Source organism: Phacochoerus africanus, chromosome 5 (assembly GCF_016906955.1).
Source record: "Phacochoerus africanus isolate WHEZ1 chromosome 5, ROS_Pafr_v1, whole genome shotgun sequence".
In the NCBI taxonomy this organism is placed as follows: domain Eukaryota; kingdom Metazoa; phylum Chordata; class Mammalia; order Artiodactyla; family Suidae; genus Phacochoerus; species Phacochoerus africanus.
The window spans coordinates 9820194-9847190 of NC_062548.1; the positions used below are offsets into that span (position 1 = coordinate 9820194).

General features: G+C 51.8%; 2 protein-coding genes across 2 annotated transcripts; both read left to right on the top strand.

The window, feature by feature from the left end:
• Positions 1 to 1606: 1606 nt before the first annotated feature.
• On the top strand, positions 1607 to 9745 carry SERPINE1 (serpin family E member 1). The gene is made up of 9 exons (XM_047779755.1): positions 1607 to 1751; positions 2541 to 2812; positions 3385 to 3618; positions 4862 to 5056; positions 5629 to 5827; positions 6891 to 6991; positions 7107 to 7193; positions 7670 to 7753; positions 8078 to 9745. The coding sequence occupies exons 2-9, from the start codon at positions 2542 to 2544 to the stop codon at positions 8113 to 8115; spliced, it is 1209 nt and encodes a 402-aa protein (XP_047635711.1). The 5' UTR covers positions 1607 to 1751; position 2541; the 3' UTR covers positions 8116 to 9745.
• Positions 9746 to 19510: 9765 nt separating this feature from the next.
• AP1S1 (adaptor related protein complex 1 subunit sigma 1) lies at positions 19511 to 26096 on the top strand. The gene is made up of 5 exons (XM_047779760.1): positions 19511 to 19639; positions 21437 to 21615; positions 22203 to 22311; positions 23974 to 24111; positions 25347 to 26096. Exons 1-5 carry the CDS (start codon positions 19637 to 19639, stop codon positions 25392 to 25394), a joined length of 477 nt encoding a protein of 158 aa, XP_047635716.1. The 5' UTR covers positions 19511 to 19636; the 3' UTR covers positions 25395 to 26096.
• The last annotated feature ends 901 nt before the right edge of the window (positions 26097 to 26997 follow it).

Consider the following 26997-nt stretch of genomic DNA (forward strand, 5'->3'; position numbering starts at 1 on the left):
CAAGGCACTGGGCGCCTTTCTGGGGCTAGGCAATGGCTTGGGGATTGGACTTCTGCCCTCGCCATCTGAGGTAGCTGCATCCTTGTCATGGCTAACCACTGTCTCAGGGACTCCAAACCAGACCAAGAAAAGGAAACTGACATAAACAAGAAGCAGCTACAAAGAAACAGTCTTGTCTGTGATCCCAACTTTCCATCTGAGGTTTCCCCTTCTCTCCCTGCCACCCCACATCCCCACCTGGCTCCCAGGGGCAACGAGAAAACAGGCAGAGGCAGAGGCAGAATGAAAGAGGGAAAGCCGTACAGCTGTGGTTGCCCTTGGTATCTGTTTACTGAAAAAATCCAAAACAAACATCCCCACACTTCCACCCACTTAAACTTCCTGTGGTTCTGCTACTGGCTGTCTCCATGGAGACTCTCCATGAATCCCACCACCTACACAAAGCATATGATGATGTGGCCCCCCAGGTCAAGGGCACCCCCGCCCCCGCCCCAGGACCTCCTCTGTCCAGAACATTAGGCCACACAGCCAAGAGTACCTGATCCCACCAGATCCCTAAATGCACCTACACACTCCCCTCTGGCCAAAGTCCACCATGTCTACAAGTCTTTGGCCTCTTCTCCGCCCCGAACCCCAGAGCCCAAAAGCACACCCAGCAGACCCACTGGGAATTGACACCCTTACTTGGATCCCACTGCCTCCTGCCGCTCCAGCCCTCCAAACAGCTGTGTCTGGAGGAAAAGCCGAAGGCATAATTGTCTCCAGTCACAGCAGGCAGCTTAGAGAAGCTTAGAGAAATCAAACCTACACGTTGGGCTCCTACTTCCCTGCCCAGGCTTGACTCCTTTACTTTGGTGACCCAGCACCCCACCCAGCACACCTCAAACCCCAGCCAGACAGGGCCGTTGACACAAAGGAGAGCCCTGGGGGCGCCACCAAAGTCTGGACACGTGGGGGAGTCAGCTGCGAATCACCCACCGGTGGCGGGCGCTTGGCAGGAAAGACGGGAGGGAACCCTCTGCCAGGCTCATGTCCTAGACAGTCAAAGCCCAGACAATCACATGGCACGCTCCGTGCCCTCTGGCTGCTGGGATGCGGCCAAGAGGAGGGTGGGACATGCTTCCCAATTCAGCCAGTGCACGGGGCTGGCAGATAAAATTTGCAGGCTCTTTTAGCTTCTTTGATAACTTTGCAGGGACTTGTTTCTCCAAAGGAAAAGGAGGAAGTGTAAACTGTTTCCCAGGGCCCAGCCTGGGAAGGTGCACACTGGGTGTTTTTGGTCCTCTGGCTCCGCCAGGGGTCAAGGCTAACATAACATCCAGCAGCGAAGGGTGGCAAAGTCAAGGGTGTTTGCTCAATTGTTCTGGAGCCCTCTCCCTCACGTACACACGCAGGGCTGCACGCACACACACACACACACACACACACACACACACACACACACACACACACACACACACACACGCCTCAGTGAGTCCCAACAAGCCCCCCCCCTCCCCTGGGCTGATGTTCAGACCAACTTCCAGAGCCAGAAAGTAGGTGGGGCCAAACCATGAGTTAATCTATTTCCGGCCCACATCGGGTATAAAGGGAGGCAGCAGTCTGCACAGGAACACAACTGCTTCTGGCTGCAGAGTCAAGAACACTGTCAAGGGAGCCACACCCCCCGGCCCGCAGAGGAATCGCCGTCAGCAAGAGGCAGCAAGAGGATCGAGTCGCCAGCCAGTTACAAGGCACCTTGAGACTTTCAGGTAAGAGAAAAGCACACTCCTTCATCTCAGACCTTGGGCTACAGCGGAGAACACCCCTCTGCAGAATCTGGCCCGCGACCCGCAATGTTCCTCTTTCTGGTTCCCCCTGCAGCCCTGCGTTGACCCTGTCGTAGCATGATCACAGGGGAGGTGGTGAAGGTGGCCCCACCAACGATCCCACCACCCAGAAACAAGGGCCTCCACTCTCTGACCCTCTCCACCAAGACCCACCCCTTTCCCTCCTCGGGAAGGGGTTTTTCATGCCTGCCAACTTGAATGAAACAACATGAAAGCCTTAGAAGGGAATTAAAACGCAGCATGCGAATGCAAGATGTTATTAGAATTCAGCCTTTCAGCCTCCTGGAAAGGAGATTTTCTGGAGGGTGGTGCCAGTGGGTTCCAAGAGTCCCACACTTGAAAAAGGCATGTAAGTCTCCCTGGGGGAGTTCTCCTGTGGCACAGCAGGTTAAGGATCTGGCGTTGTCACTGCAGTGGCTTGGGTGACTGCTATGGCATAGGTTTGATCCCTGGCCCAGGAACTTCCACATGCCACCTGTGCAACCAAAACAAAACAAAACAAAACAGTCTCCCTGGAGCTGAGGCAGAGGAGAAAAGGCTTAGGATCTGATCCCATCAAGGTTTGTTAATGAACCTGGACCTTGTATTCACTTATCACCTGCCAGCGGCACATGCGGGGAGCCTGGCCCGTGGCTGGGGTGCCATCAGTCCTCCCCACTCACCATTCTTCCAGAACCGTTCCCTCATCTGATCCTTTTCCTCTTGCTCTAGGATGCGGATGTCGCTGGTGTTTGCCTGCCTAGCGATGGGCCTGGCCCTTGTCTTTGCCGAAGGCTCTGCCTCCTCCCATCACCAGTCTCCGGCAGCCCGCCTGGCCACAGACTTTGGAGTGAAGGTGTTTCGGCAGGTGGTACAGGCCTCCAAGGACCGCAACGTGGTTTTCTCACCCTATGGGGTGGCCTCCGTCCTGGCCATGTTGCAGCTGACCACGGCGGGAGACACCCAGCAGCAGATCCAAGAGGCCATGCAGTTCAAGATTGAGGGTGAGCGATGGGGCAGAATGGGGGGCGGGCACTCCAGCAGTCCTCCCAGGACAGGGGCGTAACCCACCAGAAGGGCTGACCCAGCTTAGTCACTGGGACCACCACATCTTCTTCCCTCCACATTCCGCCGTCACTTGGCTTTGGGCCGGGTCACCAGTGGATCTGGTGTAAAAGAGCCCGGTCTCCCCACCCCTGAACTGTGTGAACTTAACCCCTCTGAACCTGAGTTTCCTCATCTGCAAAATGGGGACAATAAAAGTACCTCTCACACGGGGCTATTGTGAGGATTAACCAGAATTATGCATGTGACATGGCTCCCATCGCTATTATCATTATTAAAAGAAAAAACTAGGGTTTATAACTTAAAAGACAGAGAAAAATAGTCCAAACCAAAGAAAGGGTCAGGACCTGAGATTTTTGAGGAAAAGAGGGAGATGCAGGGAAGATTCAGGTTTGGAATGAAATCCTCAACAGAAGAGCCCTATCCATGTGGGTTGGGGGAAGACGGACCCAATGGGAGACTTGGGTTCCAGATGAGCTTAAGGTGTCCTTTTCTTCCTGTTTGGGCCCAGAGAAGGGCATGGCCCCTGCCCTCCGTCAACTGTACAAGGAGCTCATGGGGCCGTGGAACAAAGATGAGATCAGCACGGCCGATGCCATCTTCGTGCAGCGGGATCTGAAGCTGGTCCAGGGTTTCATGCCCTACTTCTTCAGGCTGTTCCGGACCACGGTCAAGCAGGTGGACTTTTCAGAGATGGACAGAGCCAGGTTTATCGTCAACGACTGGGTGAAGAGACACACAAAAGGTGAGCAGGCAGGGAAAGGAGGCCAGTGCCAAGGGCCTGCAGAGAAAGGGGATTTGGAAACAAGTCCCAAGTACCCCCACCCTCTCCTTCCAGCATCCTCTTCTCCATAGACAGGAGGTAAAAGCACTGTGTTTTTCGGTAATTTGGCTCTCCCGTGAACCAACTCTAAAGGCATCCTTCAAAAGCCTTGTGAGATGTAAGATGGAGTTCCCATCGTGGCCCAGTGGTTAACGAATCCGACTAGGAACATGAGGTTGCGGGTTCGATCCCTGGCCTTGCTCAGTGGGTTAAGGATCCAGCATTGCTGTGGCTCTGGTGTAGGCCAGTGGCTACAGCTCCAATTCGACCCCTAGCCTGGGAACCTCCATATGCTGTGGGAGTGGCCCTAGAAAAGGCAAAAAGACAAAAAAATAAAAAATAATAAAAGCCTTGTGAGACATAAGAACAGCAATAACCGTGACATGGAGCGCACAGCCCTTCAGGACTGAGGCTTAGGGAGTCCTGGAACTAAGGGGAGGCTTAACGTTTCCAGTCTGATCTTGGACAGAATCCCAGGGCCAGGAAAGTGTACTGAGGAGTTCCCTGGTGGTGCAGTGGGTTAAGGATCTGGCATTGCCACTACTGTGGTTTGGGCCACTGCTGGGGCATGTGTTTGATCCCTGGCCCAGGAACGTCTGCATGCTATGGGTGCAGGGAAAGAAAGAAAGGGAGAGAGAGAGAGAGGAAGGAAGGGAGGAAGGAAGGGGGAGAAAGAAAGTGGGAGCTGGAAAGTTTTCTGAGACTTAGGAAGATGGACCAGGTTGCAAGCCGCTAGAGTGATACACCACACCTTACCCAATCTGTCTTGCAACCGGATCCCTTCTGACACCCATCCATCTGAGGACTGGGAAACTGAAGGAACTGTCTAGGATTAAAAATCTATCTAGGAGTTCCCGTCGTGGCGCAGTGGTTAATGAATCTGACTAGGAACAATGAGGTTGCGGGTTCGGTCCCTGCCCTTGCTCAGTGGGTTAACGATCCGGCGTTGCCATGAGCTGTGGTGTAGGTTGCAGACGCGGCTCGGATCCCGCGTTGCTGTGGCTCTGGCGTAGGCCGGTGGCTACAGCTCCGATTCAACCCCTAGCCTGGGAACCTCCATATGCCGCGGGAGCGGCCCAAGAAATAGCAACAACAACAACAACAACAAAGACAAAAGACAAAAAAAAAAATCTATCTAGTTCCTGACCACCTCCCTTGCCCATAGGCATGATCAATGACTTACTTGGCCAAGGGGCTGTGGACCAGCTGACGCGCCTGGTGCTGGTGAATGCCCTCTACTTCAACGGCCAGTGGAAAATGCCCTTCCCAGAGAAAAGCACTCACCACCGCCTCTTCCACAAGTCCGATGGCAGCACCGTCTCTGTGCCCATGATGGCTCAGACCAACAAGTTCAACTACAGTAAGTGCAAGATGCCCTCCTTCCCCAAGCTCCATGGCTATTGCATCCCTGGTGGGGTCCCCTCTAAGGGAAGAGAAACCCTAGAATACACCCTAGCCTTGACAAAGACTTCCCAGGTAGGAGACACTGGGGTCAATGGAGCAGCAGAAGGTAGATTTAGCGTGTGCAAGATGAAGCCGAAACTCAGAAACACCCTCACATACATTTGATCACTAGATCCCATCTCTCATCTTCCTGTGGTTCTCGTGTGACAACCCTGGGTTCACAAAGCCTTGTGGAGAAGGGCCATATAGAAGCCGAGATTAAGTTAATGGTGACTGGATGAATTAGAAGCTGGGCACTGGGGAGAAGGCTGAGCAGGTAAAGAAAGCCAACAAGAGACAGAGAGGCCGGAAGACACTGAATAGGCAGAAGAGAAGGGAAATGGGAAGAAAAACATTCCCAGTGGGATGGGGGAACCTCCAAAGTCAGGAAGGAGAGCTGGCATCCAGACAGAGCAGATGGGACAGGAAGACGAGTTGAAAAGCCAGTGCTGGAGCCATTGCCAACGCGCCATCTTGGTGTCTCCCCAGCTGAGTTTTCCACCCCCGACGGCCATTACTACGACATCCTGGAATTGCCCTACCACGGCAACACTCTGAGCATGTTCATTGCCGCCCCCTACGAAAAAGAGGTGCCTCTCTCCACCCTCACCAGCATTCTGGACGCTCAGCTCATCAGCCAGTGGAAAGGGAATATGACCAGACTCACCCGCCTCCTGGTTCTGCCCAAGTAAGCTGCCCCTTGCCAAGCCCCCTCTGTCGAACCACCCCCTCTGGCTTCCTGCAAGTGCCACCCCCACACAGAGTTTCCCAAACCTGGTGTTTGCAGGGCAGGGATGAGTGTGGGAGGCTGATGGGAAACACTATAGCCTGGATTGGGTTAGGATTCCTCTCATCAGCCCTCTTGTGCCAGAGGGCAGGGGGAAGCTTTTCTAGACTGTGCCCCACATTTACCACCCTCTGAGTACCCAGCAAAAGCTAACCAAAGGAAGAGCCAGGGAGATGATGGGGCGGGGGGGGGGGGGGACCGGCTGGCCTACACCCTTGTGTGAAAGCCCCTCACTCCCACCCCCATCTTCTCAAGTCAACATCCAAACAATGGAGACAAAAGAAATCCTGTCTGCAGAGGAAGCAGCCCGAACTACAGCTTCTAGCCGGCTTCCCACAAAACAGATTTTTAAAATCCTTCTGCAGAAGCAAAGAGGTGCAGGAGGCTAAGGCTGGGTAATTCCAGAATTGTGGGAAAGACTCCCACCACGCTTCCTCCAAATTTCCAGATGCCATAATGCTAGGCTTAGGAAAAGAGGATAATTTAGTTGGTTAGCGTGCTCTTGCGCTCTCGCTCTCTCTTTCGAAATCAAAGTAATTAGTCTTGTCCTGATGGGAAGCAGAGCCAGCGCCCCAAAGCCTCGCTGCTGGAGTCCTCTTCAGCTCAGCTCTCAGAAACACAATCTCCCCAACCAGATTTTTTTGTTTAAACATCCTTGCAAGAGAATTTGCCCTTGCGCCACCCCCCCTCCCCCAGCCAGACTGACAACCATTGTGCTGAAACTACTGCCTTACTTGAGGCAAGTAATTAGTCATAGGTTTGAGGGGGTGGGGAGATGGCAGAATAACGCTCATTAATATTATTAGAAGCCTCCAGCAAGGAGACCTTGCAAGTGGGTTTGAAAAAACAAGCCTCTCCTGTCTACCTTCCCATCAGCCCATCAGCTGCGGGGATGGGGATACCTGATGGGCACAGAGGCTAGAGGTGGCCTGAGCTTGAGCTGTTTCCTGCTCCACGTCTGCAGGTTCTCCCTGGAGAGTGAAGTTGACCTCAGGAGGCCCCTGGAGAACTTGGGAATGACGGATATGTTTAGGCCTAACCAGGCGGACTTCTCAAGTCTTTCAGGTGAGAGGTTTTCCTTTCACTTTCTTCTCCCAGTCGACTGCGGGGTCCCTTTGGGACAGAGGTGCTTTCCCTGAGAACCAAGGCTGATGGGCTCCGGTACCCGCCTCTGTTTCAGATCAAGAGCTTCTGTACGTGTCGCAGGCCCTGCAAAAGGTGAAGATCGAGGTGAATGAGAGTGGCACGGTGGCATCCTCCTCTACGGGTGAGTCAGGCTCCCCAAAGGGACCGTGGCCTGGCACCCAGACCCGGGGTGAGCTGGGAAGACTCTGCTGCCCTGGACCCCCGGGCCTCTCCTCACAGAGCAGTGCTTCTGGTGCCAAGAGCATCACCCTATCCCCACTAGACACCACACCCCTCTTCCTGGACCCCCATTTCCTCCCCCCTGGCTCTGAGCACCCCTGAATGTGAGGTGTCAGCTTGCCCTCAGAGTAGCCAATGAAAGAACAGCAACTTGCTCCCAACACGCCCTAAAGGCAAAGTTTAGCTAAGCGTGCCTGCCAGGGAGTAGGTGACAGTTCTCTTCCATGAGGAAACCAGGCTTTTAGGGCTCACATCCAGGAAACAGCCCAGCCTCCTAACTCCCCTTCCCCAGGGCTGGTGTCACCGGATCACCTGTGACCGATCCAGGCCCCAGAGCCAATGTCCCTCTGCTCTAAGACGTTGTCCTTTCTCTTCCAGCCATTATTGTCTCAGCCCGCATGGCCCCCGAGGAGATCATCATGGACAGGCCCTTCCTGTTCGTGGTGCGGCACAACCCCACAGGTGAGCCGGGGTCCCCGCCCGCACCCCTATCTCCTCCGCTTGGGCACCGGTCCGGAAGGGATAGATGCCCTCAGTTCCTCGAAGGGGACACAAGGCGAGGAAGTGTAACTGTACTCCCCCTCCTGCTCCTCGGAGGGAGGCCTCTATCTAGACGGAGTGCTTCATCCCTGCCACGGTCCCAGCTTAGTCACTAGGGCAGCTGTGCCTCCAGACACCCACTCATCACCCTATCTCCAAGGTCCTCCATAAACACCGAATCGGGTGAGCTGTGCCATCCCCCACCCCGACCCCCATTCTCATCTCCCTTGATTCTTCTGCCCTCAGGAACGGTCCTTTTCATGGGCCAAGTGATGGAGCCTTGACCATGGACGGAAAAGCAGTCCTCGAATGGGACAGAACTGGAGATATCCAGGAAGAAGAATCTCCAGAGAGAATTTTCACTTTAAGTCATTTTGCTGGAGAAAAAGAAGCTATTTGCTCTTGTTTTCATAATGGTAAATCTTTCGAATCTGCCTCTTAGACCTCAGGCTCCCCCAGGAAGGGGAGAGAGGACACTGGAGAAAACTCCCCCAGTGGAGGTCCCAGGAGAGACCTTGGAAGCACGTCTCCCCAAAGGGCTGGCAGACAGACCACAGAACTCCTAGAACCACTCGCACAGCTGCTTCTGCCCATCGCTCTGCCCATTGGGGTCTTCGGACTGGATCCCACTGTGGCCCTGGCAGGATAGGACCGCGAGGCTTACAGGAGCCCCTGTGTGCTGGGTAGAAATGATTTGCGTTCCAGTCACGTTGCCGTCACTCTTGCACTGTCTGCCACTGCTGAGAGGGCTGGCGGTGGCGGGCCCAAGGCCAAGGCAAGAAACACCCTTTGGTGGCAAGGTCCGTCCTCCCCCCGCCAGCTCCAAGGTGTGCGACCCACCTGGCCCTGGCTGCTCCCTCCCCAGAAACAGTGTGTATGTATTATTTTGGAGTGTAGGTGACTTGTTTACTCGGAGGAGCAGGCTTCTGCTTCCCACAAACTTCATTTTGCAGAAATAGAGGAAGAAACGTGAGGTGTCTGCCTGGATCTCAGCTCTAGTCTCCCGGTGGGGAGGGTGGGATGCCAGGGGTGTGCTTGAATATTTATCATATCCTTGCCCTTGTGTGCTTGTTAGAGAGAAAGAGGGTTATGGAGAAGACATATTATTTAAACTTGTTCATAGTGTTCCTTTGTGGTCTGTGTGGTTGCATCTCAGGACTCCCGGCCACTTGCCTGTGGGGTGGCAAGCGTGATGGGGCCCCACACTGCCACCTGGTGGCTGCCTGAACCCCATTGCTCCTCTCTTTTCCTTGTTTTTCCACTTGATGGAGGAGGACCCCTGCCAGGATTATTCAACTTCAGCCCACTTGAGGGACCAAAGGGATGGAGGGGCAGGGTTGAAGGGAGACAGAGTTGTTTCCAATCTTTCCAATATATTTAGGAGCAGGCGTGCAAGGGGCTACATGACCTAGCAGGACAGAACTTTCCCCAATCATAGGGTGACTCACAGCCGCCCTGGTGACTCATTTCAATGTGTCATTTCCGGCTGCTGTGTGTGAGCAGTGGACACGTGAGAGAGGGAGAGAAAATGACAGAGAATGAGAGAGACAGCAAGTTTGGGCTCCACTACCCCCATTAGATAATCTTTCTGCAAACCAGCTCGCAGGAGGTTACGGCATGCAGACCAATTTATTGAAGAATTGCACAGAGAGGTTGAATGAATGTAACTAATAGAACTCCCACCATCCCACCATGCCCTTCAGTGAAAAATGTTCGTTCCTGGCTTTTTTTTTTTCTTTTTTCATTATGCACTGGACAATGACAGCCACACACGTACCCCCGAGGATACCCAAATGTGGGGTCCAGCGTTCTTAAAATTGTGTTGAGTTCTATGCTTTTTCACTTTTGATATAGAAGCAAGTAAAAAAAAAAGTTTTTAAAAAAATAATAAATAAACACAAAAAAAGAATATTCCAAAAGAGTCCCTGGCTTTTACTTTCCACATTTCACACAGGACAAAATCCAAATCCTGTCAGTTTGCAGACCTCTCGGGCAAAAGGGATCTTTACAAAACACACAGCCACAAGCTCAAGGCACGCTGACCTGTCATGGGCCAATCCACGGGACTGGCCACCAGGGCTCTTCGAGAAGACCCCCAGGGACCGGTGCAAGGCATGACTCTCCCCTGGGGGCAGCCTCCTCCAAAAGGAAAGAAGGTTCTTTAAACACCTGTCACCCACCCAGATGCTCATGCTCACTGTCCCTGCCACTCCCTTCCCCATCAAATGTCCCCATCCCCTGTGCCTACCCTCCCCCCCATTTCCCAAAACCAGACCAAGTCCATCTCCTCCACCAGGGATTCCCCAGGGATTCCCTGGGGATCCGGTCAACATCATCACTCTCCACTTGGCATTGGCCTACTTTTCCCCACTGGGTAGCAGTGCTTGCACCATGTCTGCTCTTTAACTTTGCGTGTGCATGTCACCCTCCCTGGCCCCATCAGTGTATCAGGTTCCTTGAAAACAGGCTCTTTTGTTACATAGATTCTTCCGCAAAATGGCATCCTGCAAAGTCCTTTATTTTCATCTTCCAATATCCTGAGGGCTCTTGCCAGAGACCTCCCCCAATTATTTTCCATTCGGATACTCAAAAATAATAAAAAAAAATTCTTTGTGCTTTTTAGGGCCACGCACATGGCATATGGAAATTCCCGTGCTAGTGGTCGAATCAGAGATGTGGCTGTTGCGCTACACCACAGCCACAGCAAAGTGGGATTCGCGCTGACTCTGCGACGTATACCTCACCTCGTGGCAATGCCGGATCATTTAACCCACTGAGCAAGGCCAGGGATCGAACCAGTATCTTCATAAGTACCCACCGAGTCACAACAGGAGCTCCCCAAAATAATATTTTATTTATTATTTGGTTTTTAGGGCTGTACCCAGGGCATATGGAGGTTTCCAGGCTAGGGGTCCAACTGGAGTTACAGCTGCTGACCTATACCACAGCTACAGCAACGCGGGATCTGAGCCGTGTCTGTAACCTACACCACAGCTCACGGCAATGCCAGACCCTTAACCCACTGAGCAAGGCCAGGGATTGAACCCACAACCTCATGGTTCCTAGTAGGATACGTTTTCACTGTGCCATGACAGGAACTCCCCCAAAATAATATTTTAAATGGAAAAAATACCAAAAACTAACACTCAAAATTGTTTGCTGTCCAACTTCAGAACCCTAAAGATGAGATTGATAGACCCAGTGCCCGTGGAATCTGAGGTCGGGTCTTAATAGGAACTAATTATTGCTGGGGGCCCTTGGTCAAAATTATCTGATAGTTAAGCAGTAGTGAGTTCTCCATCACTGGAAGCATTCAAAGACGGCCAAGATGACCTCTTGGCAGGGATGCTTCAGCAGTCAGAGTAGAAGAGATAAATTTTTTTTAACAAACAAATCTAATTTTATTTTATTAATTAATATGGCCTCACCTGTGGCACACAGAAGTTCCCAGACCAGGGACTGAACCTAAGCCACAACATTAACCGCAGCCACAGCAGTGACAACACTGAGCCCTTAACAGCTGGGCCAGCAGGGAACCCCCAAGAGGTGACTCTTTTAAATGATAAGGAACATTTGCTCATAATATATACCATATAATATATTATAGCTACCATATGATCCAGCAATTCTACTGTTGGGCATATATCTGGACAAATCTTTCTTTGAAAAAGATACATGCACCCCTATGTTCACAATAGCCAAGACATGGAAACAACCTAAATGTCCATCAACAGACGAATGGATTAAGACGATGTGGTATATATATACAATGGAATATTACTCAGCCATAAGAAAGACAAACCAATGCTATTTGCAGCAACATGGATGGATCTAGCTACCCTCATACTAAGTAAGCCAGAAAGAAAAAGACAAATGCCATATGATATCACTTATTTGTGGAATCTAAAATATGGAACAGATGATCCTACCTAAAAATAATAAACAAACAAACAAAAACCAGAAACAGATCATGGCCAAGAAGAGCAGACTCGGAGTTCCCGGGCAGGGGGGGAAGGGGAGGGATTGGGATGGATGGGCATTTTGGGGGTTTGGGGGATGCAAACTCTTATATTTGGAATGGATGGGCAATGGAATCCTACTGTACAGCACAGGGAAATGTGTGTGAACGGGTCACTTTGTTGTATAATAGAACTTGACGAAACATTGTAAATTAACTATACTTTAATAATAATAATAATAATAATAATAATAAAGAAAACTAATGGGAAGCAGAGCAAGTCCCAGAGGAAGGGAGACCTGGAATGCATAGCTGCCAAAGCTTCCTCAGCTCCAGAGAAAGATACTCTCTCTCATTTACTTATTTATTCGGTCATGCCCACGGCAGGTGGAAGTTCCTGGGCCGGGGACTGAACCCACACCACAACACCAACCCAAGCCAGATCCCCAACCTTCTGTGCCACAAGAGAACTGCAAGACGACTTCTCCATCTTTCCTTTCCTATTCTCACCATGCAACTGGCAAACTTTGGAGGACCAAGACATGGCTGTAGAACTAGAGGGGAAAAAGGCCATAGACGCCACCTGGCCTCTTCCCAGCTGGCTTAGACCACAGACACAAAGACTAGATGTGGCCTGATCCAGTTCACACGATATTTCTGGGATTTGTGGTCAAAACTCCAGCTGGTGCTCCAGGATTCTTCTTCCTGCAGGAATACTTCCTGCCACTCACACAGAAACTGGCTTGGACTCAGAGAGGGCAGCTGGGCTCATGGAGGCAACAGTCCAGGAGCTCAGGACCCAGATTTATCTCTTGTCCTCCTTATGCCCTGAGAATCTGACCAATACCGTCTGCTTTCTAAGATTCACTTAGAAACCAAAAGAGCCTCCTTTTGCACAAGATGCTGCGAAAAGCAGGACACGGTGGCCTTATTTCTGTAGGATGTGGTTCAAACACTGTCCATACATGCTGAGAAGGCTCAGAAGAAAAAGAGTTCTTTAGAAGACCTCTTCACCACCAAGGGTGTTTGTTCCAAGAAGTGCCCCATTTAACGGGACCTTCTGCTTTTCTAGGATATTTTGAGGACAAAGACACCGAGGCAGCTCACAGTGCGAAGCCCGCCCAGCCGCGCCTGGCTTCACCCGGGCCCCCTCCTTGGCTGTTTCACGCCGCTCCTCCTCTCTCTATTTCTAGAGATGAAAACCCCACAAGACCTTCCGGCATCCATCACTCCTGCAGATTTCTGGTTCACTTCACCCAGTGGAATTATTTATCGGCCCACATGTGGGCAACGAGTATGGACTTTGTAAGTCCTAAGAGAGTAAAAAAAAATTCTATCAGAATGAAACTTTTCAAGAAGACACCATCTGTTTTCCAAGTCTTTTTTTTTTTTTCTTTTTTAGGGCCGCACCTGTGGCACATGGAGGTTCCCAGGCTAGGCGTCTAATCGGAGCTGCAGCTGCCAGCCTACAGCCACAGCCACACCAGACCTGAGGTGCGTCTGTGACCTACACCACACTTCAGGGCAACGCCGGATCCCTAACCCACTGGGCGAGACTAGGGATAGAACCTGCATTTTCATGGATACTAGTCGGGTTCTTACCCCCTGAGCTACAATGGGAACTCCCCAAATCATTTTTATTTATTTATTTATTTGTCCTTTTGTCTTTTCTAGGAGGTTCCCACGCTAGGGGTCCAATCGGCGCTGCAGCCGCTGGCCTACACCACAGCCACAGCAACGCCAGATCTGAACCGCTTCTGCGACCTACACCACAGCTCACAGCAATGCCAGATCCTTAACCCACTGAGCAAGGCAGGGATTGAACCCGCAACCTCATGGTTCCTAGTCGGACTCGTTAACCACTGCACCACAACAGGAACTCCACCAAATCATTTTTAAAGGCAGTTTCTCCGGTAAGTTTCATTGTACTAACTATAGCAGGTGCCTCTGTAGAGATGAGGAAAGACACAGGAAGGTTGAATCACTTGCTGCTGTTATTATTTTTACTTAACAGCCCCAGGCACGCCTGTGCCCTTCACCACTACATTGCGCCACTCTCTCTATGGCATTTGCCGACAGAAGTCTCCTGGAACACAGAGACGGGCTCAGCTGCAGTCAGAAGCAGAGGTGCTGCTCTCATGTGCCAGTCACCAGGGCATCCTGCCTTAACAGCTTGAACAACTGGGTCCTGAATGTAGCCTTTTATCCCCTAGCCACCAGATGTCGCTTTGACTCCAGTGGAAACCTTTTGAAGCAAAGCAGCTGTGGCTTCAAGCAAAATCTTGCCAGGTTTGAACACCATTCACTTTAACAAGGTTTTCTTCAAAAATGTAACTGTAGGAGTTCCCTTGCGGTGCAGCGGGTTAAGCGTTTGACATTGTCACTGCAGCAGCTCTCATCGCTGCTGTGCTGCAGGTTCGATCCCTGGCCCAGGAACTTCCACAGGCCGTGGGCATGGCAAAAAAAAAAAAAAAAAAAAGTGTAACTGTATCCTGGGGGCTGTGAAACACTTTTATTTACTTATTTATTTTCTTTTTTGGCTGCCTGGCAGCATATGGAATTCCTGGGCCAGGGATCAGATACAAGCTGCAGCTGCAGCAACACCAGATACTTCAACTCACTACAACTGGTCAGGGATCGAATGGGTGACCCGCACTGCTACAGTCAGGTTCTTTTTTTTTTTTTTTTTGTCTTTTTGCTATTTCTTGGGCCGCTCCCGCGGCATATGGAGGTTCCCAGACTAGGGGTCCAATCAGAGCTGTAGCCACCGGCCTACACCAGAGCCACAGCAACGCGGGATCCGAGCCGCGTCTGCAACCTACACCACAGCTCACGGCAACGCCGGATCATCAACCCACTGAGCAAGGGCAGGGACCGAACCCGCAACCTCATGGTTCCTAGTCGGATTTGTTAACCACTGCGCCATGACGGGAACTCCTACAGTCAGGTTCTTAACCCACAGCACCACAGAAGGAACTCTGTTCAAGTACTTTTTTTTTTTCTTTTTGCCTATTCTAGGGCCGCCCCCGCAGCACGTAGAAATTCCCAGGCTAGGGGTCGAATCGGAGCTGTAGCCGCCGGCCTACACCAGAGCCACAGCAACACGAGATCCCAGCCGCGTCTGCAAGCTACACCACAGCTCATGGCAACGCCGGATCGTTAACCCACTGAGCAAGGCCAGGAATCGAACCTGCAACCTCATGGTTCCTAGTTGGATTCATTAACCACTGCGCCACGACGGGAACTCCTGCCCACTTTTAAAACAGTGTTAAGTGATGGTTCTTACTATCAAGTACTGGCATAGCCTAGAAATATGCAAGTTTGGTTTCAGAATCTTGCAATAAAGAGTCACACGAATTTTTGGCTTCCCAGTACATAGCAAAATTATGTTTACACTGTACTGCAGTCTATTAAGTGTGCGATAACATTACGTCTAATAAAAAGATGTATCTTAATTTATGAATACTTCACTGCTAAAAAATGCTAGCCATCATCTGAGCCTGTAAGTGTAATCTTTTTGCTGGTGGAGGGTCTTGCCTGGATGTTAATGGCTGCTGACTGATCAGGATTGTGGTTACTGAAGGCTGGGGTGGCTGTGGCAATATCTTGAAATAAGACAACAATGGGACTTCCCATCATGGCTCAGCGGTAATGAACCTGACTAGTATCCATGCAGACATAGGTTCAATGCCTGACCTCGCTCAGTGGGTTAAGGATCCAGCATTGCCGTGAGCTGTGGTGTAGTTCAAAGACACGGCTCGGGTCCTACATCGCTGTGGCTGTGGTGTAGGCCAGCAGCTGCAGCTCAGATTCTACCCGGAGCCTGGGAACTTCCATATGCTGTGGGTGCATGCCTAAAAAAAAACCCAAAAAAACAACGATTGACTGCATTGACTGACTCTTCCTTTCACAAAGTTTCTCCGTAGCATACAATGCTGTTTGATAGCATTTTACTCACAATTGAACATTTTGGGGGGCTTTTATTTGCTTTTTAGTGCCGCACCATCAGCATATGGAAGTTCCCAGGCTAAGGGTTGAATTGGAGCTACAGCTGCCGGCCTATACCACAGCCATAGCAACATAGGATCTGAACTCGTCTGTGACCTGCACCACAGCTCACGGCAACCCCGGATCCCTGACCCACTGAGAGTGGCCAGGGACTGAACCCACATCCTCATGGACACTAGTCAGATTCGTTTCTGCTGTGCCACAACGGGAACTCCCTCAAAAGAACGTTCATGATTGGGGTCAATCCTCTCCAACCCTAATGCTTTATCAACTAAGTTTGTGTAATACTCTCAATCCTTCCTTGCCATTTCAACAATCTTTACAGCATCTTCTGCAGGAGAAGATTCCATCTCAAGAAACCACTATCGGAGTTCCCGTCGTGGCGCAGTGGTTAACGAATCCGACTAGGAACCATGAGATTGCAGGTTCGGTCCCTGCCCTTGCTCAGTGGGTTAAGGATCCGGCGTTGCCGTGAGCTGTGGTGTAGGTTGCAGACGTGGCTCGGATCCCGCGTTGCTGTGGCTCTGGCGTAGGCCGGTGGCTACAGCTCCGATTAGACCCCTAGCCTGGGAATCTCCATATGCCGCGGAAGCAGCCCAAAGAAATAGCAAAAAGACAAAATAAATAAATATCCTGTGAACAGTAAAGCGGCCCAAAAGAAATAACAAAAAAAAAAAAAAGAAACCACTATCTTTGCTCATCCAGAAGAAACAACGCCTCATCCATGAAAGTTTTATCACAATATGGCAACAATTCAGTCACATCTAAGGGCTACACTTTAATTCTAGTTCTGTCGTTTCTACCACATCTGAAGTAACAATGGAAACATCAAACCTCACTGATCACAGATCACCATAACAAAGACAATAATAGTGAAAAAGGTTGGAGTTCCCGTTTATGGCTTAGCGGGTTAAGAACCTGAATAGTGGAGTTTCCGTCATGGCCCAGCGGAAACGAATCCGACTAGGAACCATGACATTGCGTGTTTGATCCCTGGCCTCGATCAGTGGGTTAAGGATCTGGCGTTGCTGTGAGCTGTGATGTAGGTCCCGAAAGCAGCTCAGATCTGGCATTGCTGTGGCTGTGGTGCAGGCGGGCAGCTGTAGCTCTGATTAGACCCCTAGCCTGGGAACCTCCATATGCTGTGGGTGTGGCCCTAAAAAGTGAAAAAAAAAAAAAGAACCTGTCTAGTATCCATGAGGATTCGGGTTAAATCCCTGGCCTTGCTCAGTGGGTTGAGAATCCAGCATTGCCATAAGCTTCGATGAAGGTCACAGATTTGGCTTGGATCTGGTGTTGCTGTGATTGTGCCATAGGCTGGCAATTGCGGCCCCAATTTGACCCCTGGCCAGGGAATGTCCATATGCCGCAGGAGCGGCCATAAAAAGAAAAAAAAATTTTTTTTTTTTTTGTCTTTTTGCCATTTCTTGGGCCGCTCCTGCGGCATATGGAAGTTCCCAGGCTAGGAGTCGAATCGGAGCTGTAGTCTCCGGCCTACGCCAGAGCCACAGCAACGCGGGATCCGAGCCGCGTCTGCAACCTACACCACAGCTCACAGCAACGCCGGATCGTTAACCCACTGAGCAAGGGCAGGGACCGAACCCGCAACCTCATGGTTCCTAGTCGGATTCGTTAACCACTGCGCCACGACGGGAACTCCCAAAAAAAAATTTTTAATGAAGAAATCCAGTCATCTATTTTCTAGTTAGTTTAAACCACTTAAAGTCTATGATTCCTCAGGAGCAAACCAATATCACTAACAATTCTCTCATGAATCTTATCTTTGCAGCAACGCATACTATGTTGAGGCAAAGAATTTTAGAAAGCGTCATCTCTGCAAGGAGTGTAGGAGTTTACATCTCTAGATCTTTCGCATCTCCCAGGGTTTTGCCTAGCTCTGTGCTTTACATCTTTACCACAGCCATTACTGCTTTTTTTTTCTTTTTTTTTTTTTTTTGGTCTTTTTAGGGCTGCATCTGCAGCATATGGAGGTTTCCAGGCTAGGGGTCCAATCAGAGCTATAGCTGCTGGCCTACGCCACAGCCACAGCCATGCCAGAGCTGAGCCACATCTGTGACCTACACCACAGCTCACGGCAATGTCGGATCCTTAACCCACTTGGCAAGGCCAGGGCTCGGACCCTCAACCTCATGGTTCCTAGTTGGATTCGTTAACCACTGAGCCACGACGGGAACTCCAACCGTTACTTTTTTATATACAACCTTCTCCTCTCGCCCATGAGCACACTGTATTGTCTTGTTCTTTGCCCTTCTTACCCAATCCCATCCCTTCTTCTCACTCCATAACGATTTACCCTTTCTAACACTAACACCTTGCTTTATTGATATAATTCTTGACCTAAAAAATAACACCAAGAGAGTTCAGCCGACATCGTTGGCAAGACTATGATACAGGCAGAGGAGAAAGGGAAAAGAAAAAGAAAGGAAGAAAAAATAGTAGAAGGAAGAGGGTGGGAAAGGCAAATAGTAGTAATCCCTACCCAGATCAAGTGTTTACAGTGTGTCAGATATATACAGCCTCAAATCAGACTTGCAGGGTAGGGAATGCTATCTTCGTTTTTAAAATGAGGAAAGGAGGGTTAAATGATCCACTTGAGGAGTTCCCTGGTGGCCTAGAGGGTTAAGGATCTGGTGGCTTGGATCTCTGCTGTGGCGAGGGTTGGATTACCTGGCCTGGGCACTTCTGCATGCTGTGAGAGCAGTACCCCCCCCCCCAAATGACCCACTTGAGACTATACATCAAATAAGAATCAGAGACCAGATTGCATCCCAGGTGAATTAGGCCCACCCTCTGGCAACTAAAGCATATTACCTCCATAACAAAAAGTAAAGGAAAAAGAATACAAAGTGGAGACAGGTAGGACCTTACCAACATCTGCTTCAAGTGCTACTCATAAATAATAGCACCATTAATTTCCAAGAATTATCTAGAAATACGCCATTTTTTCAGCAAGTTTGAGATTTTCTTACCTATTTATACGCAAACTCCTTTACACACACAAGCATACACACTCAAACATGCACATCCTCAGCCAAAAAGCTTGTATGACAATTCTTCTCATCTTTACACTTGTATCTGGGTTACAACTGACCCTTTTCTAGCTTTGATTTATGCTAACCTTTTAAAATTTTCTCAACTTCTTCCTCTTTTGCCTTAATTCATGCTCCCCCCCTTCCTTACATCAGTTTTCTATCAGCCCCTCCTTTTTCTTTTATTTCTGGTCTCTCTCATTACCTACAAATCTCTCTTACTTTGAGTGTTGCATCTAGCAGGTTCTCAGTAGATATCTATTTTGAGCTCCATACTTTTCTCAAGCTTGCCCCCCCCCCTTTGTCTTCGCCTTTCTCATCATTCCTCCTTCCCCACAGACAGTTCCCACCTTGTTCCCTCTCAGTCGCCCACGCCCCTTCCATTAAACCTCCCTACTTCCTCATAAACTCCAGCGGTCATCTCACCCATCTCTCACCCCTTTTCCCGCCTTTTCCCCCCAAGGTTCCAAAGCGCGAGGACCTCATTGTCCTCCTCCCCCGTGCTCCAACCAGCCCACAAGACAGCCTTGTTACCATGACGACAGAGCTAATCAAAGCTGAAGTCGAGGACCTGGTTGCCATGGCTTCCGCTTCTCCGCCCCCCAGCCCCGCCTGCGCGCTCTGCAGCGTTGGCGCCTGCGCAGTACGCATCGCATGGGTTCTCCGCGCCGGGGCGGACGGGGCGGGGCTTCAAGCGTGAGGGAGGGAAGGAGGCGAAGGGATCTGAAAAGGAGTGGAGCTGGCGCCTACGGTGGCTGAAGAGGGACGCGCAAGGCCGGAGGCTGCAGGATGGTAGGCTGTGCAAAGAGGGAGGGGAGGGGGAACCGAGGGGCGTGGGCTGCACCTGCGGGGGTCCTGGGGGGCCGCCCTCTGGGTGAGCCGTTTCCTTCCCTCCGGTCCTCAGAGGCCTTTACTTATCCGGACGGGTGGGCCAGCCGGCCTCGAAAGGAAGAGCAGCTGGAAATGGCTTAAGGGCAAAGGGGCGGGGAGGGGGCACATTTGTGGGGTGAGAGGGGGGTGACTAGGGGGCGGCGGGACTGGCCCGGGCGAGCGGGAACCCGCGGGTCGCGAACCCAGGGGTCCCGAGCCCTGCCACAGGGAAGTCGCCTGAGGAAGAGCGGCACCGGGGCCTGTTGGAGAAGGAAGGCAGAGGGGGGTCTCGGGTCACCCAGACTGACTGTACCCGTGCAGCCCATAGAGGAGCGGCGGCCGCCGGCGGGGAGGGCCGTGTGTGTGGGAGGGGATAGTTTCCGGGTGTGACGAGGGGACGTCCTGCCGCGGTTTGCCGCCCTGCTCACCTAGAGGCTGGAGTGAGGTGGGAAAGCCAAGTGGTCTCGAGGTTTTGCTCTCGGGGACCCAGCTTTTGGCTCCTCGGCTCGCGTGCTCTGGCCTCTCCGCCCCCACCTCATCCTCTTTCCGGAACCCAGGCCTTCCGTCTTCCTGCTGCCCGGCCCACCCCCCATCTTAGCGGAGCACGGCTCCCTTGAGCCCCTCCGTGGCCCTCCCACCACGCTAGCAGTGCTACCCCTTCCCTGCCAGAAAAAAAAAAAAAAAAAATCGGTGCTCTTGAATTCTGATCTTTAGCCTGCTAGTGTTGTTCCACACCCCCAGGATTCCGGCCCTGGGAATGTACACGGAGACAAGAGCTACTGGGTGAGGGAGATGACTCCAGGTGTGACCCAGACCCCTGGAACTGGGAAGCTGCCGGCGGGGTTTGCGGGGTTTACGGGGTCGAGGGCTCTGCACTCTTCCCCACTCCTCCCTCTTGCACTTGTTCCACAGACATTCCCTAGGGGAGCCACTCTGAATGGCTGTGTCCAAACTGAGGAACTGGAAGGGAAATTGGTCACCTGGTATCTGGGGAGGTGTGGGTGTTGTAGCAGGAGGCACCCTGAAAGGAAGAAAAGAGGAATCTCAGAGGCCAAATGCCTGGGTGGCTGAGGAGAGAGAAGGGTGGAATCATGTGCTGACATGAGGGAGACCCTGGGGCATAGGCCTGGCACTGGCGGGCAGTGTGTTGGGGACATCAGCTAGGGTATCTGGCTGGGATGGGGTGTTGAACTGAGGTAGCTTCTCAAGGGATGAGATACCTGATTTCAGCTACAGACTACTTGTCACTGTGCTAGCATTTTACCCACTTTTGGAAAACATGATTAGGAAACAGAAGATCAGGGAATAATAATAATACCTAAGGTGTTAACGTGCTCACTTCATGCCGGGCACTGTGTCATTTATCAACTCTCTTCATCCCATTCAACAACTCTGTAAGGTAGGGACTTTTATTATTTTCATCTTACACACCAAGAAGCTGAAGCCCAGAGACATAAAGTAATTGCCCAAGGCAAAGTACTCAACTAGTACTCATTTGAACCCGAATGAGAGACTCAGAAGCTCTGACACCCGCCAGAGAGAAAGGCACCTGCTAGTGGGAACACCTAGGCTTGACAGCAAGGGCTGACATGTTGGAGAAAGGAGCTGTGAGTAGAACCGTTAGTTGGGATGAGTTTGGGGCTGCGTATTTATGGAGGAAACAAGCTCAGAGAACCAAATCTCTGACCCTCTGCTCTGACTCTCCCCCTCCACCCCCAGATGCGATTCATGCTGCTGTTCAGCCGGCAGGGAAAGCTGCGGCTGCAAAAATGGTACCTGGCCACATCAGACAAGGAGCGAAAGAAGATGGTTCGGGAGCTCATGCAGGTTGTTCTGGCTCGCAAGCCCAAGATGTGCAGCTTCCTCGAGTGGAGGGACCTCAAAGTTGTCTATAAGAGGTGACTTCCCACCTGCTCTCAGTCCCACCTGGATCCTGCTTGATTGGGGTCTGGCTATGGGTTCACATGGCTGAGAAATAAGCAGTCCTTAGATCAGGGAGAGCTGAGAGCTAAGGACCTCTGGAGGCCAGTGGTGAACTCCAGCCACCTTGACTGAAATTCTGGTTCCCTTTTGGTTTTGTCCAACCTGACACCTATTTCATGCACCTCCCTCTGTCTTAAAGGTCCGGTCTTGTCTGTTGGGCACGTCCCTTGCAGCCTCCTAGTTACTGTGCCACTTTCCCAACACACAGGCATGGGCACACACACCCTTTCCAGTTCCTTCTCAGAGCAGGTGGATTCGTTGGCTCAGGTTTTTGCTGAGTCAAACTGAACAGGTCAGAGGGCAAGAGGGGAAGAGCTTGTGTCTTTGCCTGCATTTGTGAGAGGCTCTGAGAGGCTGAGGGAATTGCTATGTGCATACCCTGGCCCCACCTCGCCAGTGTGCTATAGGGGCGCACACTGGGAATGAGGGGAAATGGGAGGTCTGGGTCCTGAAGCCAACCCAGCAGCCCTTCCAGCCATCCCTCATGTGCCCCTGTCCTCAGATACGCCAGCCTCTACTTCTGCTGTGCCATCGAGGGCCAAGACAATGAGCTCATCACACTGGAGCTGATCCATCGATACGTGGAGCTCCTGGACAAATACTTTGGCAGTGTAAGTCTCCCCACCCACCACAGTTTCCAGCCAGCCCTGCTTTCTGTCCAGCTCTGGGACCCTTCCAATCTCTGCCCTGGAAGACTTAAGAGGTGAAGCTGGAGCAGTGAGAACTGTAATTAATCTCCCCCTTTAAGCCTTAAGCCTATTAGCCATGCCCATTAATCAGCTCTTGGGGGGGTGGTGTGGGGGAGGTGGGGCGTGGGGACCGGAATTTGCCACTTAATCTGTCCATCTAGAGCTCAGTTCAGACGTCTCACACAAGGACAGGGGCTTTGCTCAGATTTTTTCAGTGGGTTTTTTTTTTTTCTTTTTTTTTTTAGGGTCACACCCAAAGCATATGGAAGTTCCCAGGCTAGGGGTTGAATCGGAGCTACAGCTGCTGGCCTACACCACAGCCACAGCAATGCCATATCCGAGCTGCGCCTGCAACCTACACCACAGCTCACAGCAACGCCAGATTCTTAACCCACTGATCAAGGCCAGGGATCAAACCTTCGTCCTCATGGGTTCTAGTCAGATTCGCTTCCACTGAGCCATGACACGAACTCCTATCAGTGGTTCTTGACCATTTTTAATTTTTGGCCACCCCTCGCTCGGCCTATGGAGTTCCTGGGCTAGGGATCAGATCCGAGCCGCAGTTTCGACCTGTGCCGCAGCTGAGGTGACACCGGATCCTTTAACCCACTGTGTTGGCCCAGGGATTGAACAAGTGGCCTGCTGCTCTGGAGACACCATGGATCCTGTTGCACCACAGTGGGAACTCCTGGAGAGTTTTTGTAAAATGGTGATGCCCCCAGAGGTTCTAAATTAACTCATCTGGGCTATAGCCTGGCTACTGCCAGTCAGCTCAGATCTTAGATGGGGAATAGTAACAACTCCATAATTTGTTTTCCACTTAACAATTTAAAAAGTGCTTTCAGGTGCCCTTGTTTGCGTCTCATTCCATCCTATGAGTGGGTGTTGGTGTCTTCATCTTCAGAGGAGAAAACCCGAAGATCAGAAATTAAATGACATGTATGGCTAGCTGGTTAGTGGCAGAGCGCTACTTGGAACTCAAGTCGTTTACCCAATCTTCCAGGATCTCCTTCCCTGCCCCGTCACAGTGGCCCAAGGAGGGAAGCTAGCCCAACCTCTGGTGGGAACTGTGTCATGGATCTGGGAGGAAGGCAACAAGGGTCAAGGTCAAAGGCAACTGTGGGCAATTGACATTTCATCACAGAGGGAGTTCCCATTGTGGTTCAGCAGTAACAAACCCAACTGGTATCCATGAGGACGCAGGTTCCATCCCTGGCCCTGCTCAGTGGGTTAAAGGATCTGACGTTGTTGTGAACTGTGGTGTAGGTCGCAGATGAGGCTTGAATTCCACGTTGCTGTGGTGTAGGCCGGCGCCTACCCTGGGAACTTCCCTATGCTATGGGTGTGGCCCTAAAAAGCAAAAAAAAAAAATTCGTCACAGAGAAAGAGGCAAGAGAAGGTGAAGGAAAAGCTGAATTAAGGACTGGGGCCTAGGGATTGGGAGCATGTGGACCTGGAGCAAGAACCCAGGGTGGAAAGGCGTGGTCATGAAGTCCGTGGAGCCATGGGGGGGGCGTGGCCGGGGTGCAGGTGGGGTAGGAAGGCATCTGGATGCTCAACTCTGCCGGCTCCCCCTCCTCCCAGGTTTGTGAGCTGGACATCATCTTCAACTTTGAGAAGGCCTACTTCATCTTGGATGAGTTTCTCATGGGGGGGGATGTCCAGGACACGTCCAAGAAGAGTGTGCTGAAGGCCATTGAGCAGGCAGACCTGCTGCAGGAGGTACGGGCCTGGGACAGTCAGGAGGAAAAGTGCCACATCCGAGGGTGTCCTTCCTACCTTGGACACCTTGTCTGCTGGCCCCAGCTGCCCCCTTCCCGCCACCACCATGGGGTCCCCTTCCCTGTGGCACCTGGCCCCCAGGGCGCCTGGTTGGCCAGCTTGCCCTCAAGCCCTAACTGCTGGGATGGGAGAGAGTGGGGGTGGCAGGTGGTCTACCTGTGCCAGTTCTCCCCTCCTCCCAAGACCCAAGGTATCTCTTCCCAGCCAAACTGCCCTTGTCCCACGCTTGGCATGTAGGGTTGCTCAGAGGATTGGGGGTGGGGGCACGTGATAGGTCCTTTTTCTTCCCTGGTGTCTCTCTCTCTCTCTCTTTTTTTTAAACACATGCCTACTCAAAGCCTCTGCTTCTCAGAAGCAAAATTTTGCTCTGGGGATTTGGGGGCTGTGGTTGAGGGTGCCTGGCTTGGTTCTCCCTGCCATCCGGGCGCCCCCGCCCTCACCCTATTACTGCCTGCCCCCTCTCTGCTATGCCACTGCTGAGCCTTGGTGCAGGGAGATGAGTCACCGGAACCTGCAATGATGAGCAAGCCGGCCTGAGCTGGCTCTGAGGAGGGGGAGAGATGGGGGGGCCTTGTCCCTGCAGTAGGAGAAAGGGCAGAATCCAACTTGCCACCTCACTGGTCCAGCTCCCCCATCACACACACGCACGCATGCACACACACACACCCTGTTACTAGTGCTCTGCCCAGACCCCAGTGACTCATCTCTCTGCAGTCTGGTCCACCTTTCCTCAGGGACCCGATGCCAACTTCTTACTCCCGCCCCCCGACTCTGGAAAAAAAAAAAAGGTCCCACCCAACCATCTGCCACCCTCTTTCCTGAGAAAGCAGGTTTCCCAGCCCCTGGTCCCAGTTTTACTCCTTTCCCCTTTGGATACTAAGGCTGAGTGCCCTGCTCACCAAGCTCCTGGCTTTGGGTTCTCTGGGTGGTGGTGGACTCAAGCTTGCCACATTTGGCTCTAGGGGTGGTCCCTGGAGGCTGGGGCGCTCCCCTGAAGGGTCCTTAGCCCATTTAGCCAGGGGCTCACATTGGCTTCTCTCTCCCCTCCCCATGTCCCTTTGTGCTCCCCCTACCACCCATCCGTCCTGTGATTGCTGTCCGCCCACCCCCCTCTCCCTCACCCCCCGTCTGCCTCTCCTGGTGTCTGCGTCATCCTCTGTCTGTCTCTACCTTAGGAAGATGAGTCGCCGCGCAGCGTGCTGGAGGAGATGGGCCTGGCATAGCCCCCTGCCCGGCCGCCTGGAGATGTGGGGAGCTGATGGAGAGGCGGGCGTCGGTGGCTCTTTTCTTGGTGGGACCTGCTGCCTCCCCTTCTTGGGCCTTGAGCCGTGGGCTCAGGACCCTCAAACATTCCTTCCCTTCCATTTTCCCTTTTCCCACTGAAGGTTTTAGGAGCTAGGAGGCAGGAAAATGTGACCAAGATGGGGGTGCTATTTGGCTTTCACTCCCTGCCTTTGAAGAACGAACGTCACCCCAAGCTCCCCCCCTCCCCCGGCCCATAACTGTAAATATATAAATATGTCAGGTTAAAGGGAAAAGGTTTTCAGGGCTCTTCTCTTCTCCCTGCCCCATAAACCTACCTCCACCCCTCCCTGCAGCCAGCCGGGGCAGCCTCTCTGCCTGGGAGGGGGACTTCTGTGTAGTGAGAGGGAAGTCCTGTTCCCTCAGCTGCCCCCTCCCCTTCTTTCTTGGCTGCAGTAGGGCCTCTGTCCACTTCCAAGGGAGGAACAACATAGTTAATTTTTTTCTAACCTTTGCCACTTCGAGGGAAGGGAGGCCTGGGGGAAGGGCAGACTTTATAGAAGCCTAGGCCCTGTCCCTCCTTCACTCGTGTTCTGGGTGAGGCAGGAGCTAAGGGGGTGGGGTGGGGAAGGTGTCTGACTTTATTTCCTTTCCTCTGAAATAAAAGGAAAAGCATTTCTGGACTTTGCCTGGCTCAGACTCTGTGAAGGAAGGCATGGCTTCTGGGATCAGCCAGGGCAGCAAGGGAACACGGCCCATTCCACTCATCCTCGAAACCAGGATTGCCAGATTTAGGACCAAGAAAAAAAATTATAGAGGACACCCCATTCAGTTTGTTATGGTAATGAATAATGTTTTTAGGATAAGTGCACTCTATGCAAACATATCCATTGTTTATCTGAAATAACATTTAACTGAGGGTCCCTGTGTTTTACCTGGCACCCCTCCCCCAAACAGACTTGTGAGCTCAATGCCTCACTGACACTGACCTTGACCACTGACCAGGGTGCCTCTAGCTCCTTGAGCTGCCCACAGACAGGGAGGAGCAATTCCTAGGGACATAGTTTCAATCCTCTAAGGTTTCTTTGTGGAAGATGTTATTCACCTGGTTTAGTTTCATTTGAGGAGAGGACTCAGGAGTGTGTGGGTACACCCTGTCCCCTATGCTTAGAGAAGGCTTGAGAAGCCGCTAAAACCAGAATGTTTTCGTGACTGCAAACCCTTCCTCCCCATATTTCTTGCGAAGTATGTAGGACCCGGGAATTTAGGAAACAGTTAAGGGAGGTGGGTGGGTAAGGTGGAACAGGAGCCCTGGGTAGCCACCAGCACTGGGTAAGTGGCCCTGAGATCATGCAAAGAATTTCCTAGGTGACCCAGAACTGAGGCACCTTATCCAGTCTGCATCTCTCTGCCAGGCCTTGGGGACCTGTGACTTTAACTCCCCCCAAAACTAGAAGTGGAATTTAGGGTTTCCTAAAGGTTGCCAGCCTATTTCTACCCTACAAATACGGTTTGAAAGAGGTTTATGTGGGTACTGTGGCTGGCGCAGCCCTCACCGCCCCTTGGGAAGGACCACGCAGGCCC

Bases quoted from the DNA above. Each gene is read 5' to 3' on its own strand.
- AP1S1 (XM_047779760.1), top strand. The intron at 21,616-22,202 runs GTGACTTCCCAC...CCCTGTCCTCAG, and splicing joins CTCAAAGTTGTCTATAAGAG to ATACGCCAGCCTCTACTTCT. The intron at 22,312-23,973 runs GTAAGTCTCCCC...CCCTCCTCCCAG, and splicing joins TGGACAAATACTTTGGCAGT to GTTTGTGAGCTGGACATCAT.
- SERPINE1 (XM_047779755.1), top strand. From the start codon at position 2,542: ATGCGGATGTCGCTGGTGTTTGCCTGCCTAGCGATGGGCCTGGCCCTT. The intron at 3,619-4,861 runs GTGAGCAGGCAG...CCTTGCCCATAG, and splicing joins GGTGAAGAGACACACAAAAG to GCATGATCAATGACTTACTT. The intron at 5,828-6,890 runs GTAAGCTGCCCC...CCACGTCTGCAG, and splicing joins CGCCTCCTGGTTCTGCCCAA to GTTCTCCCTGGAGAGTGAAG.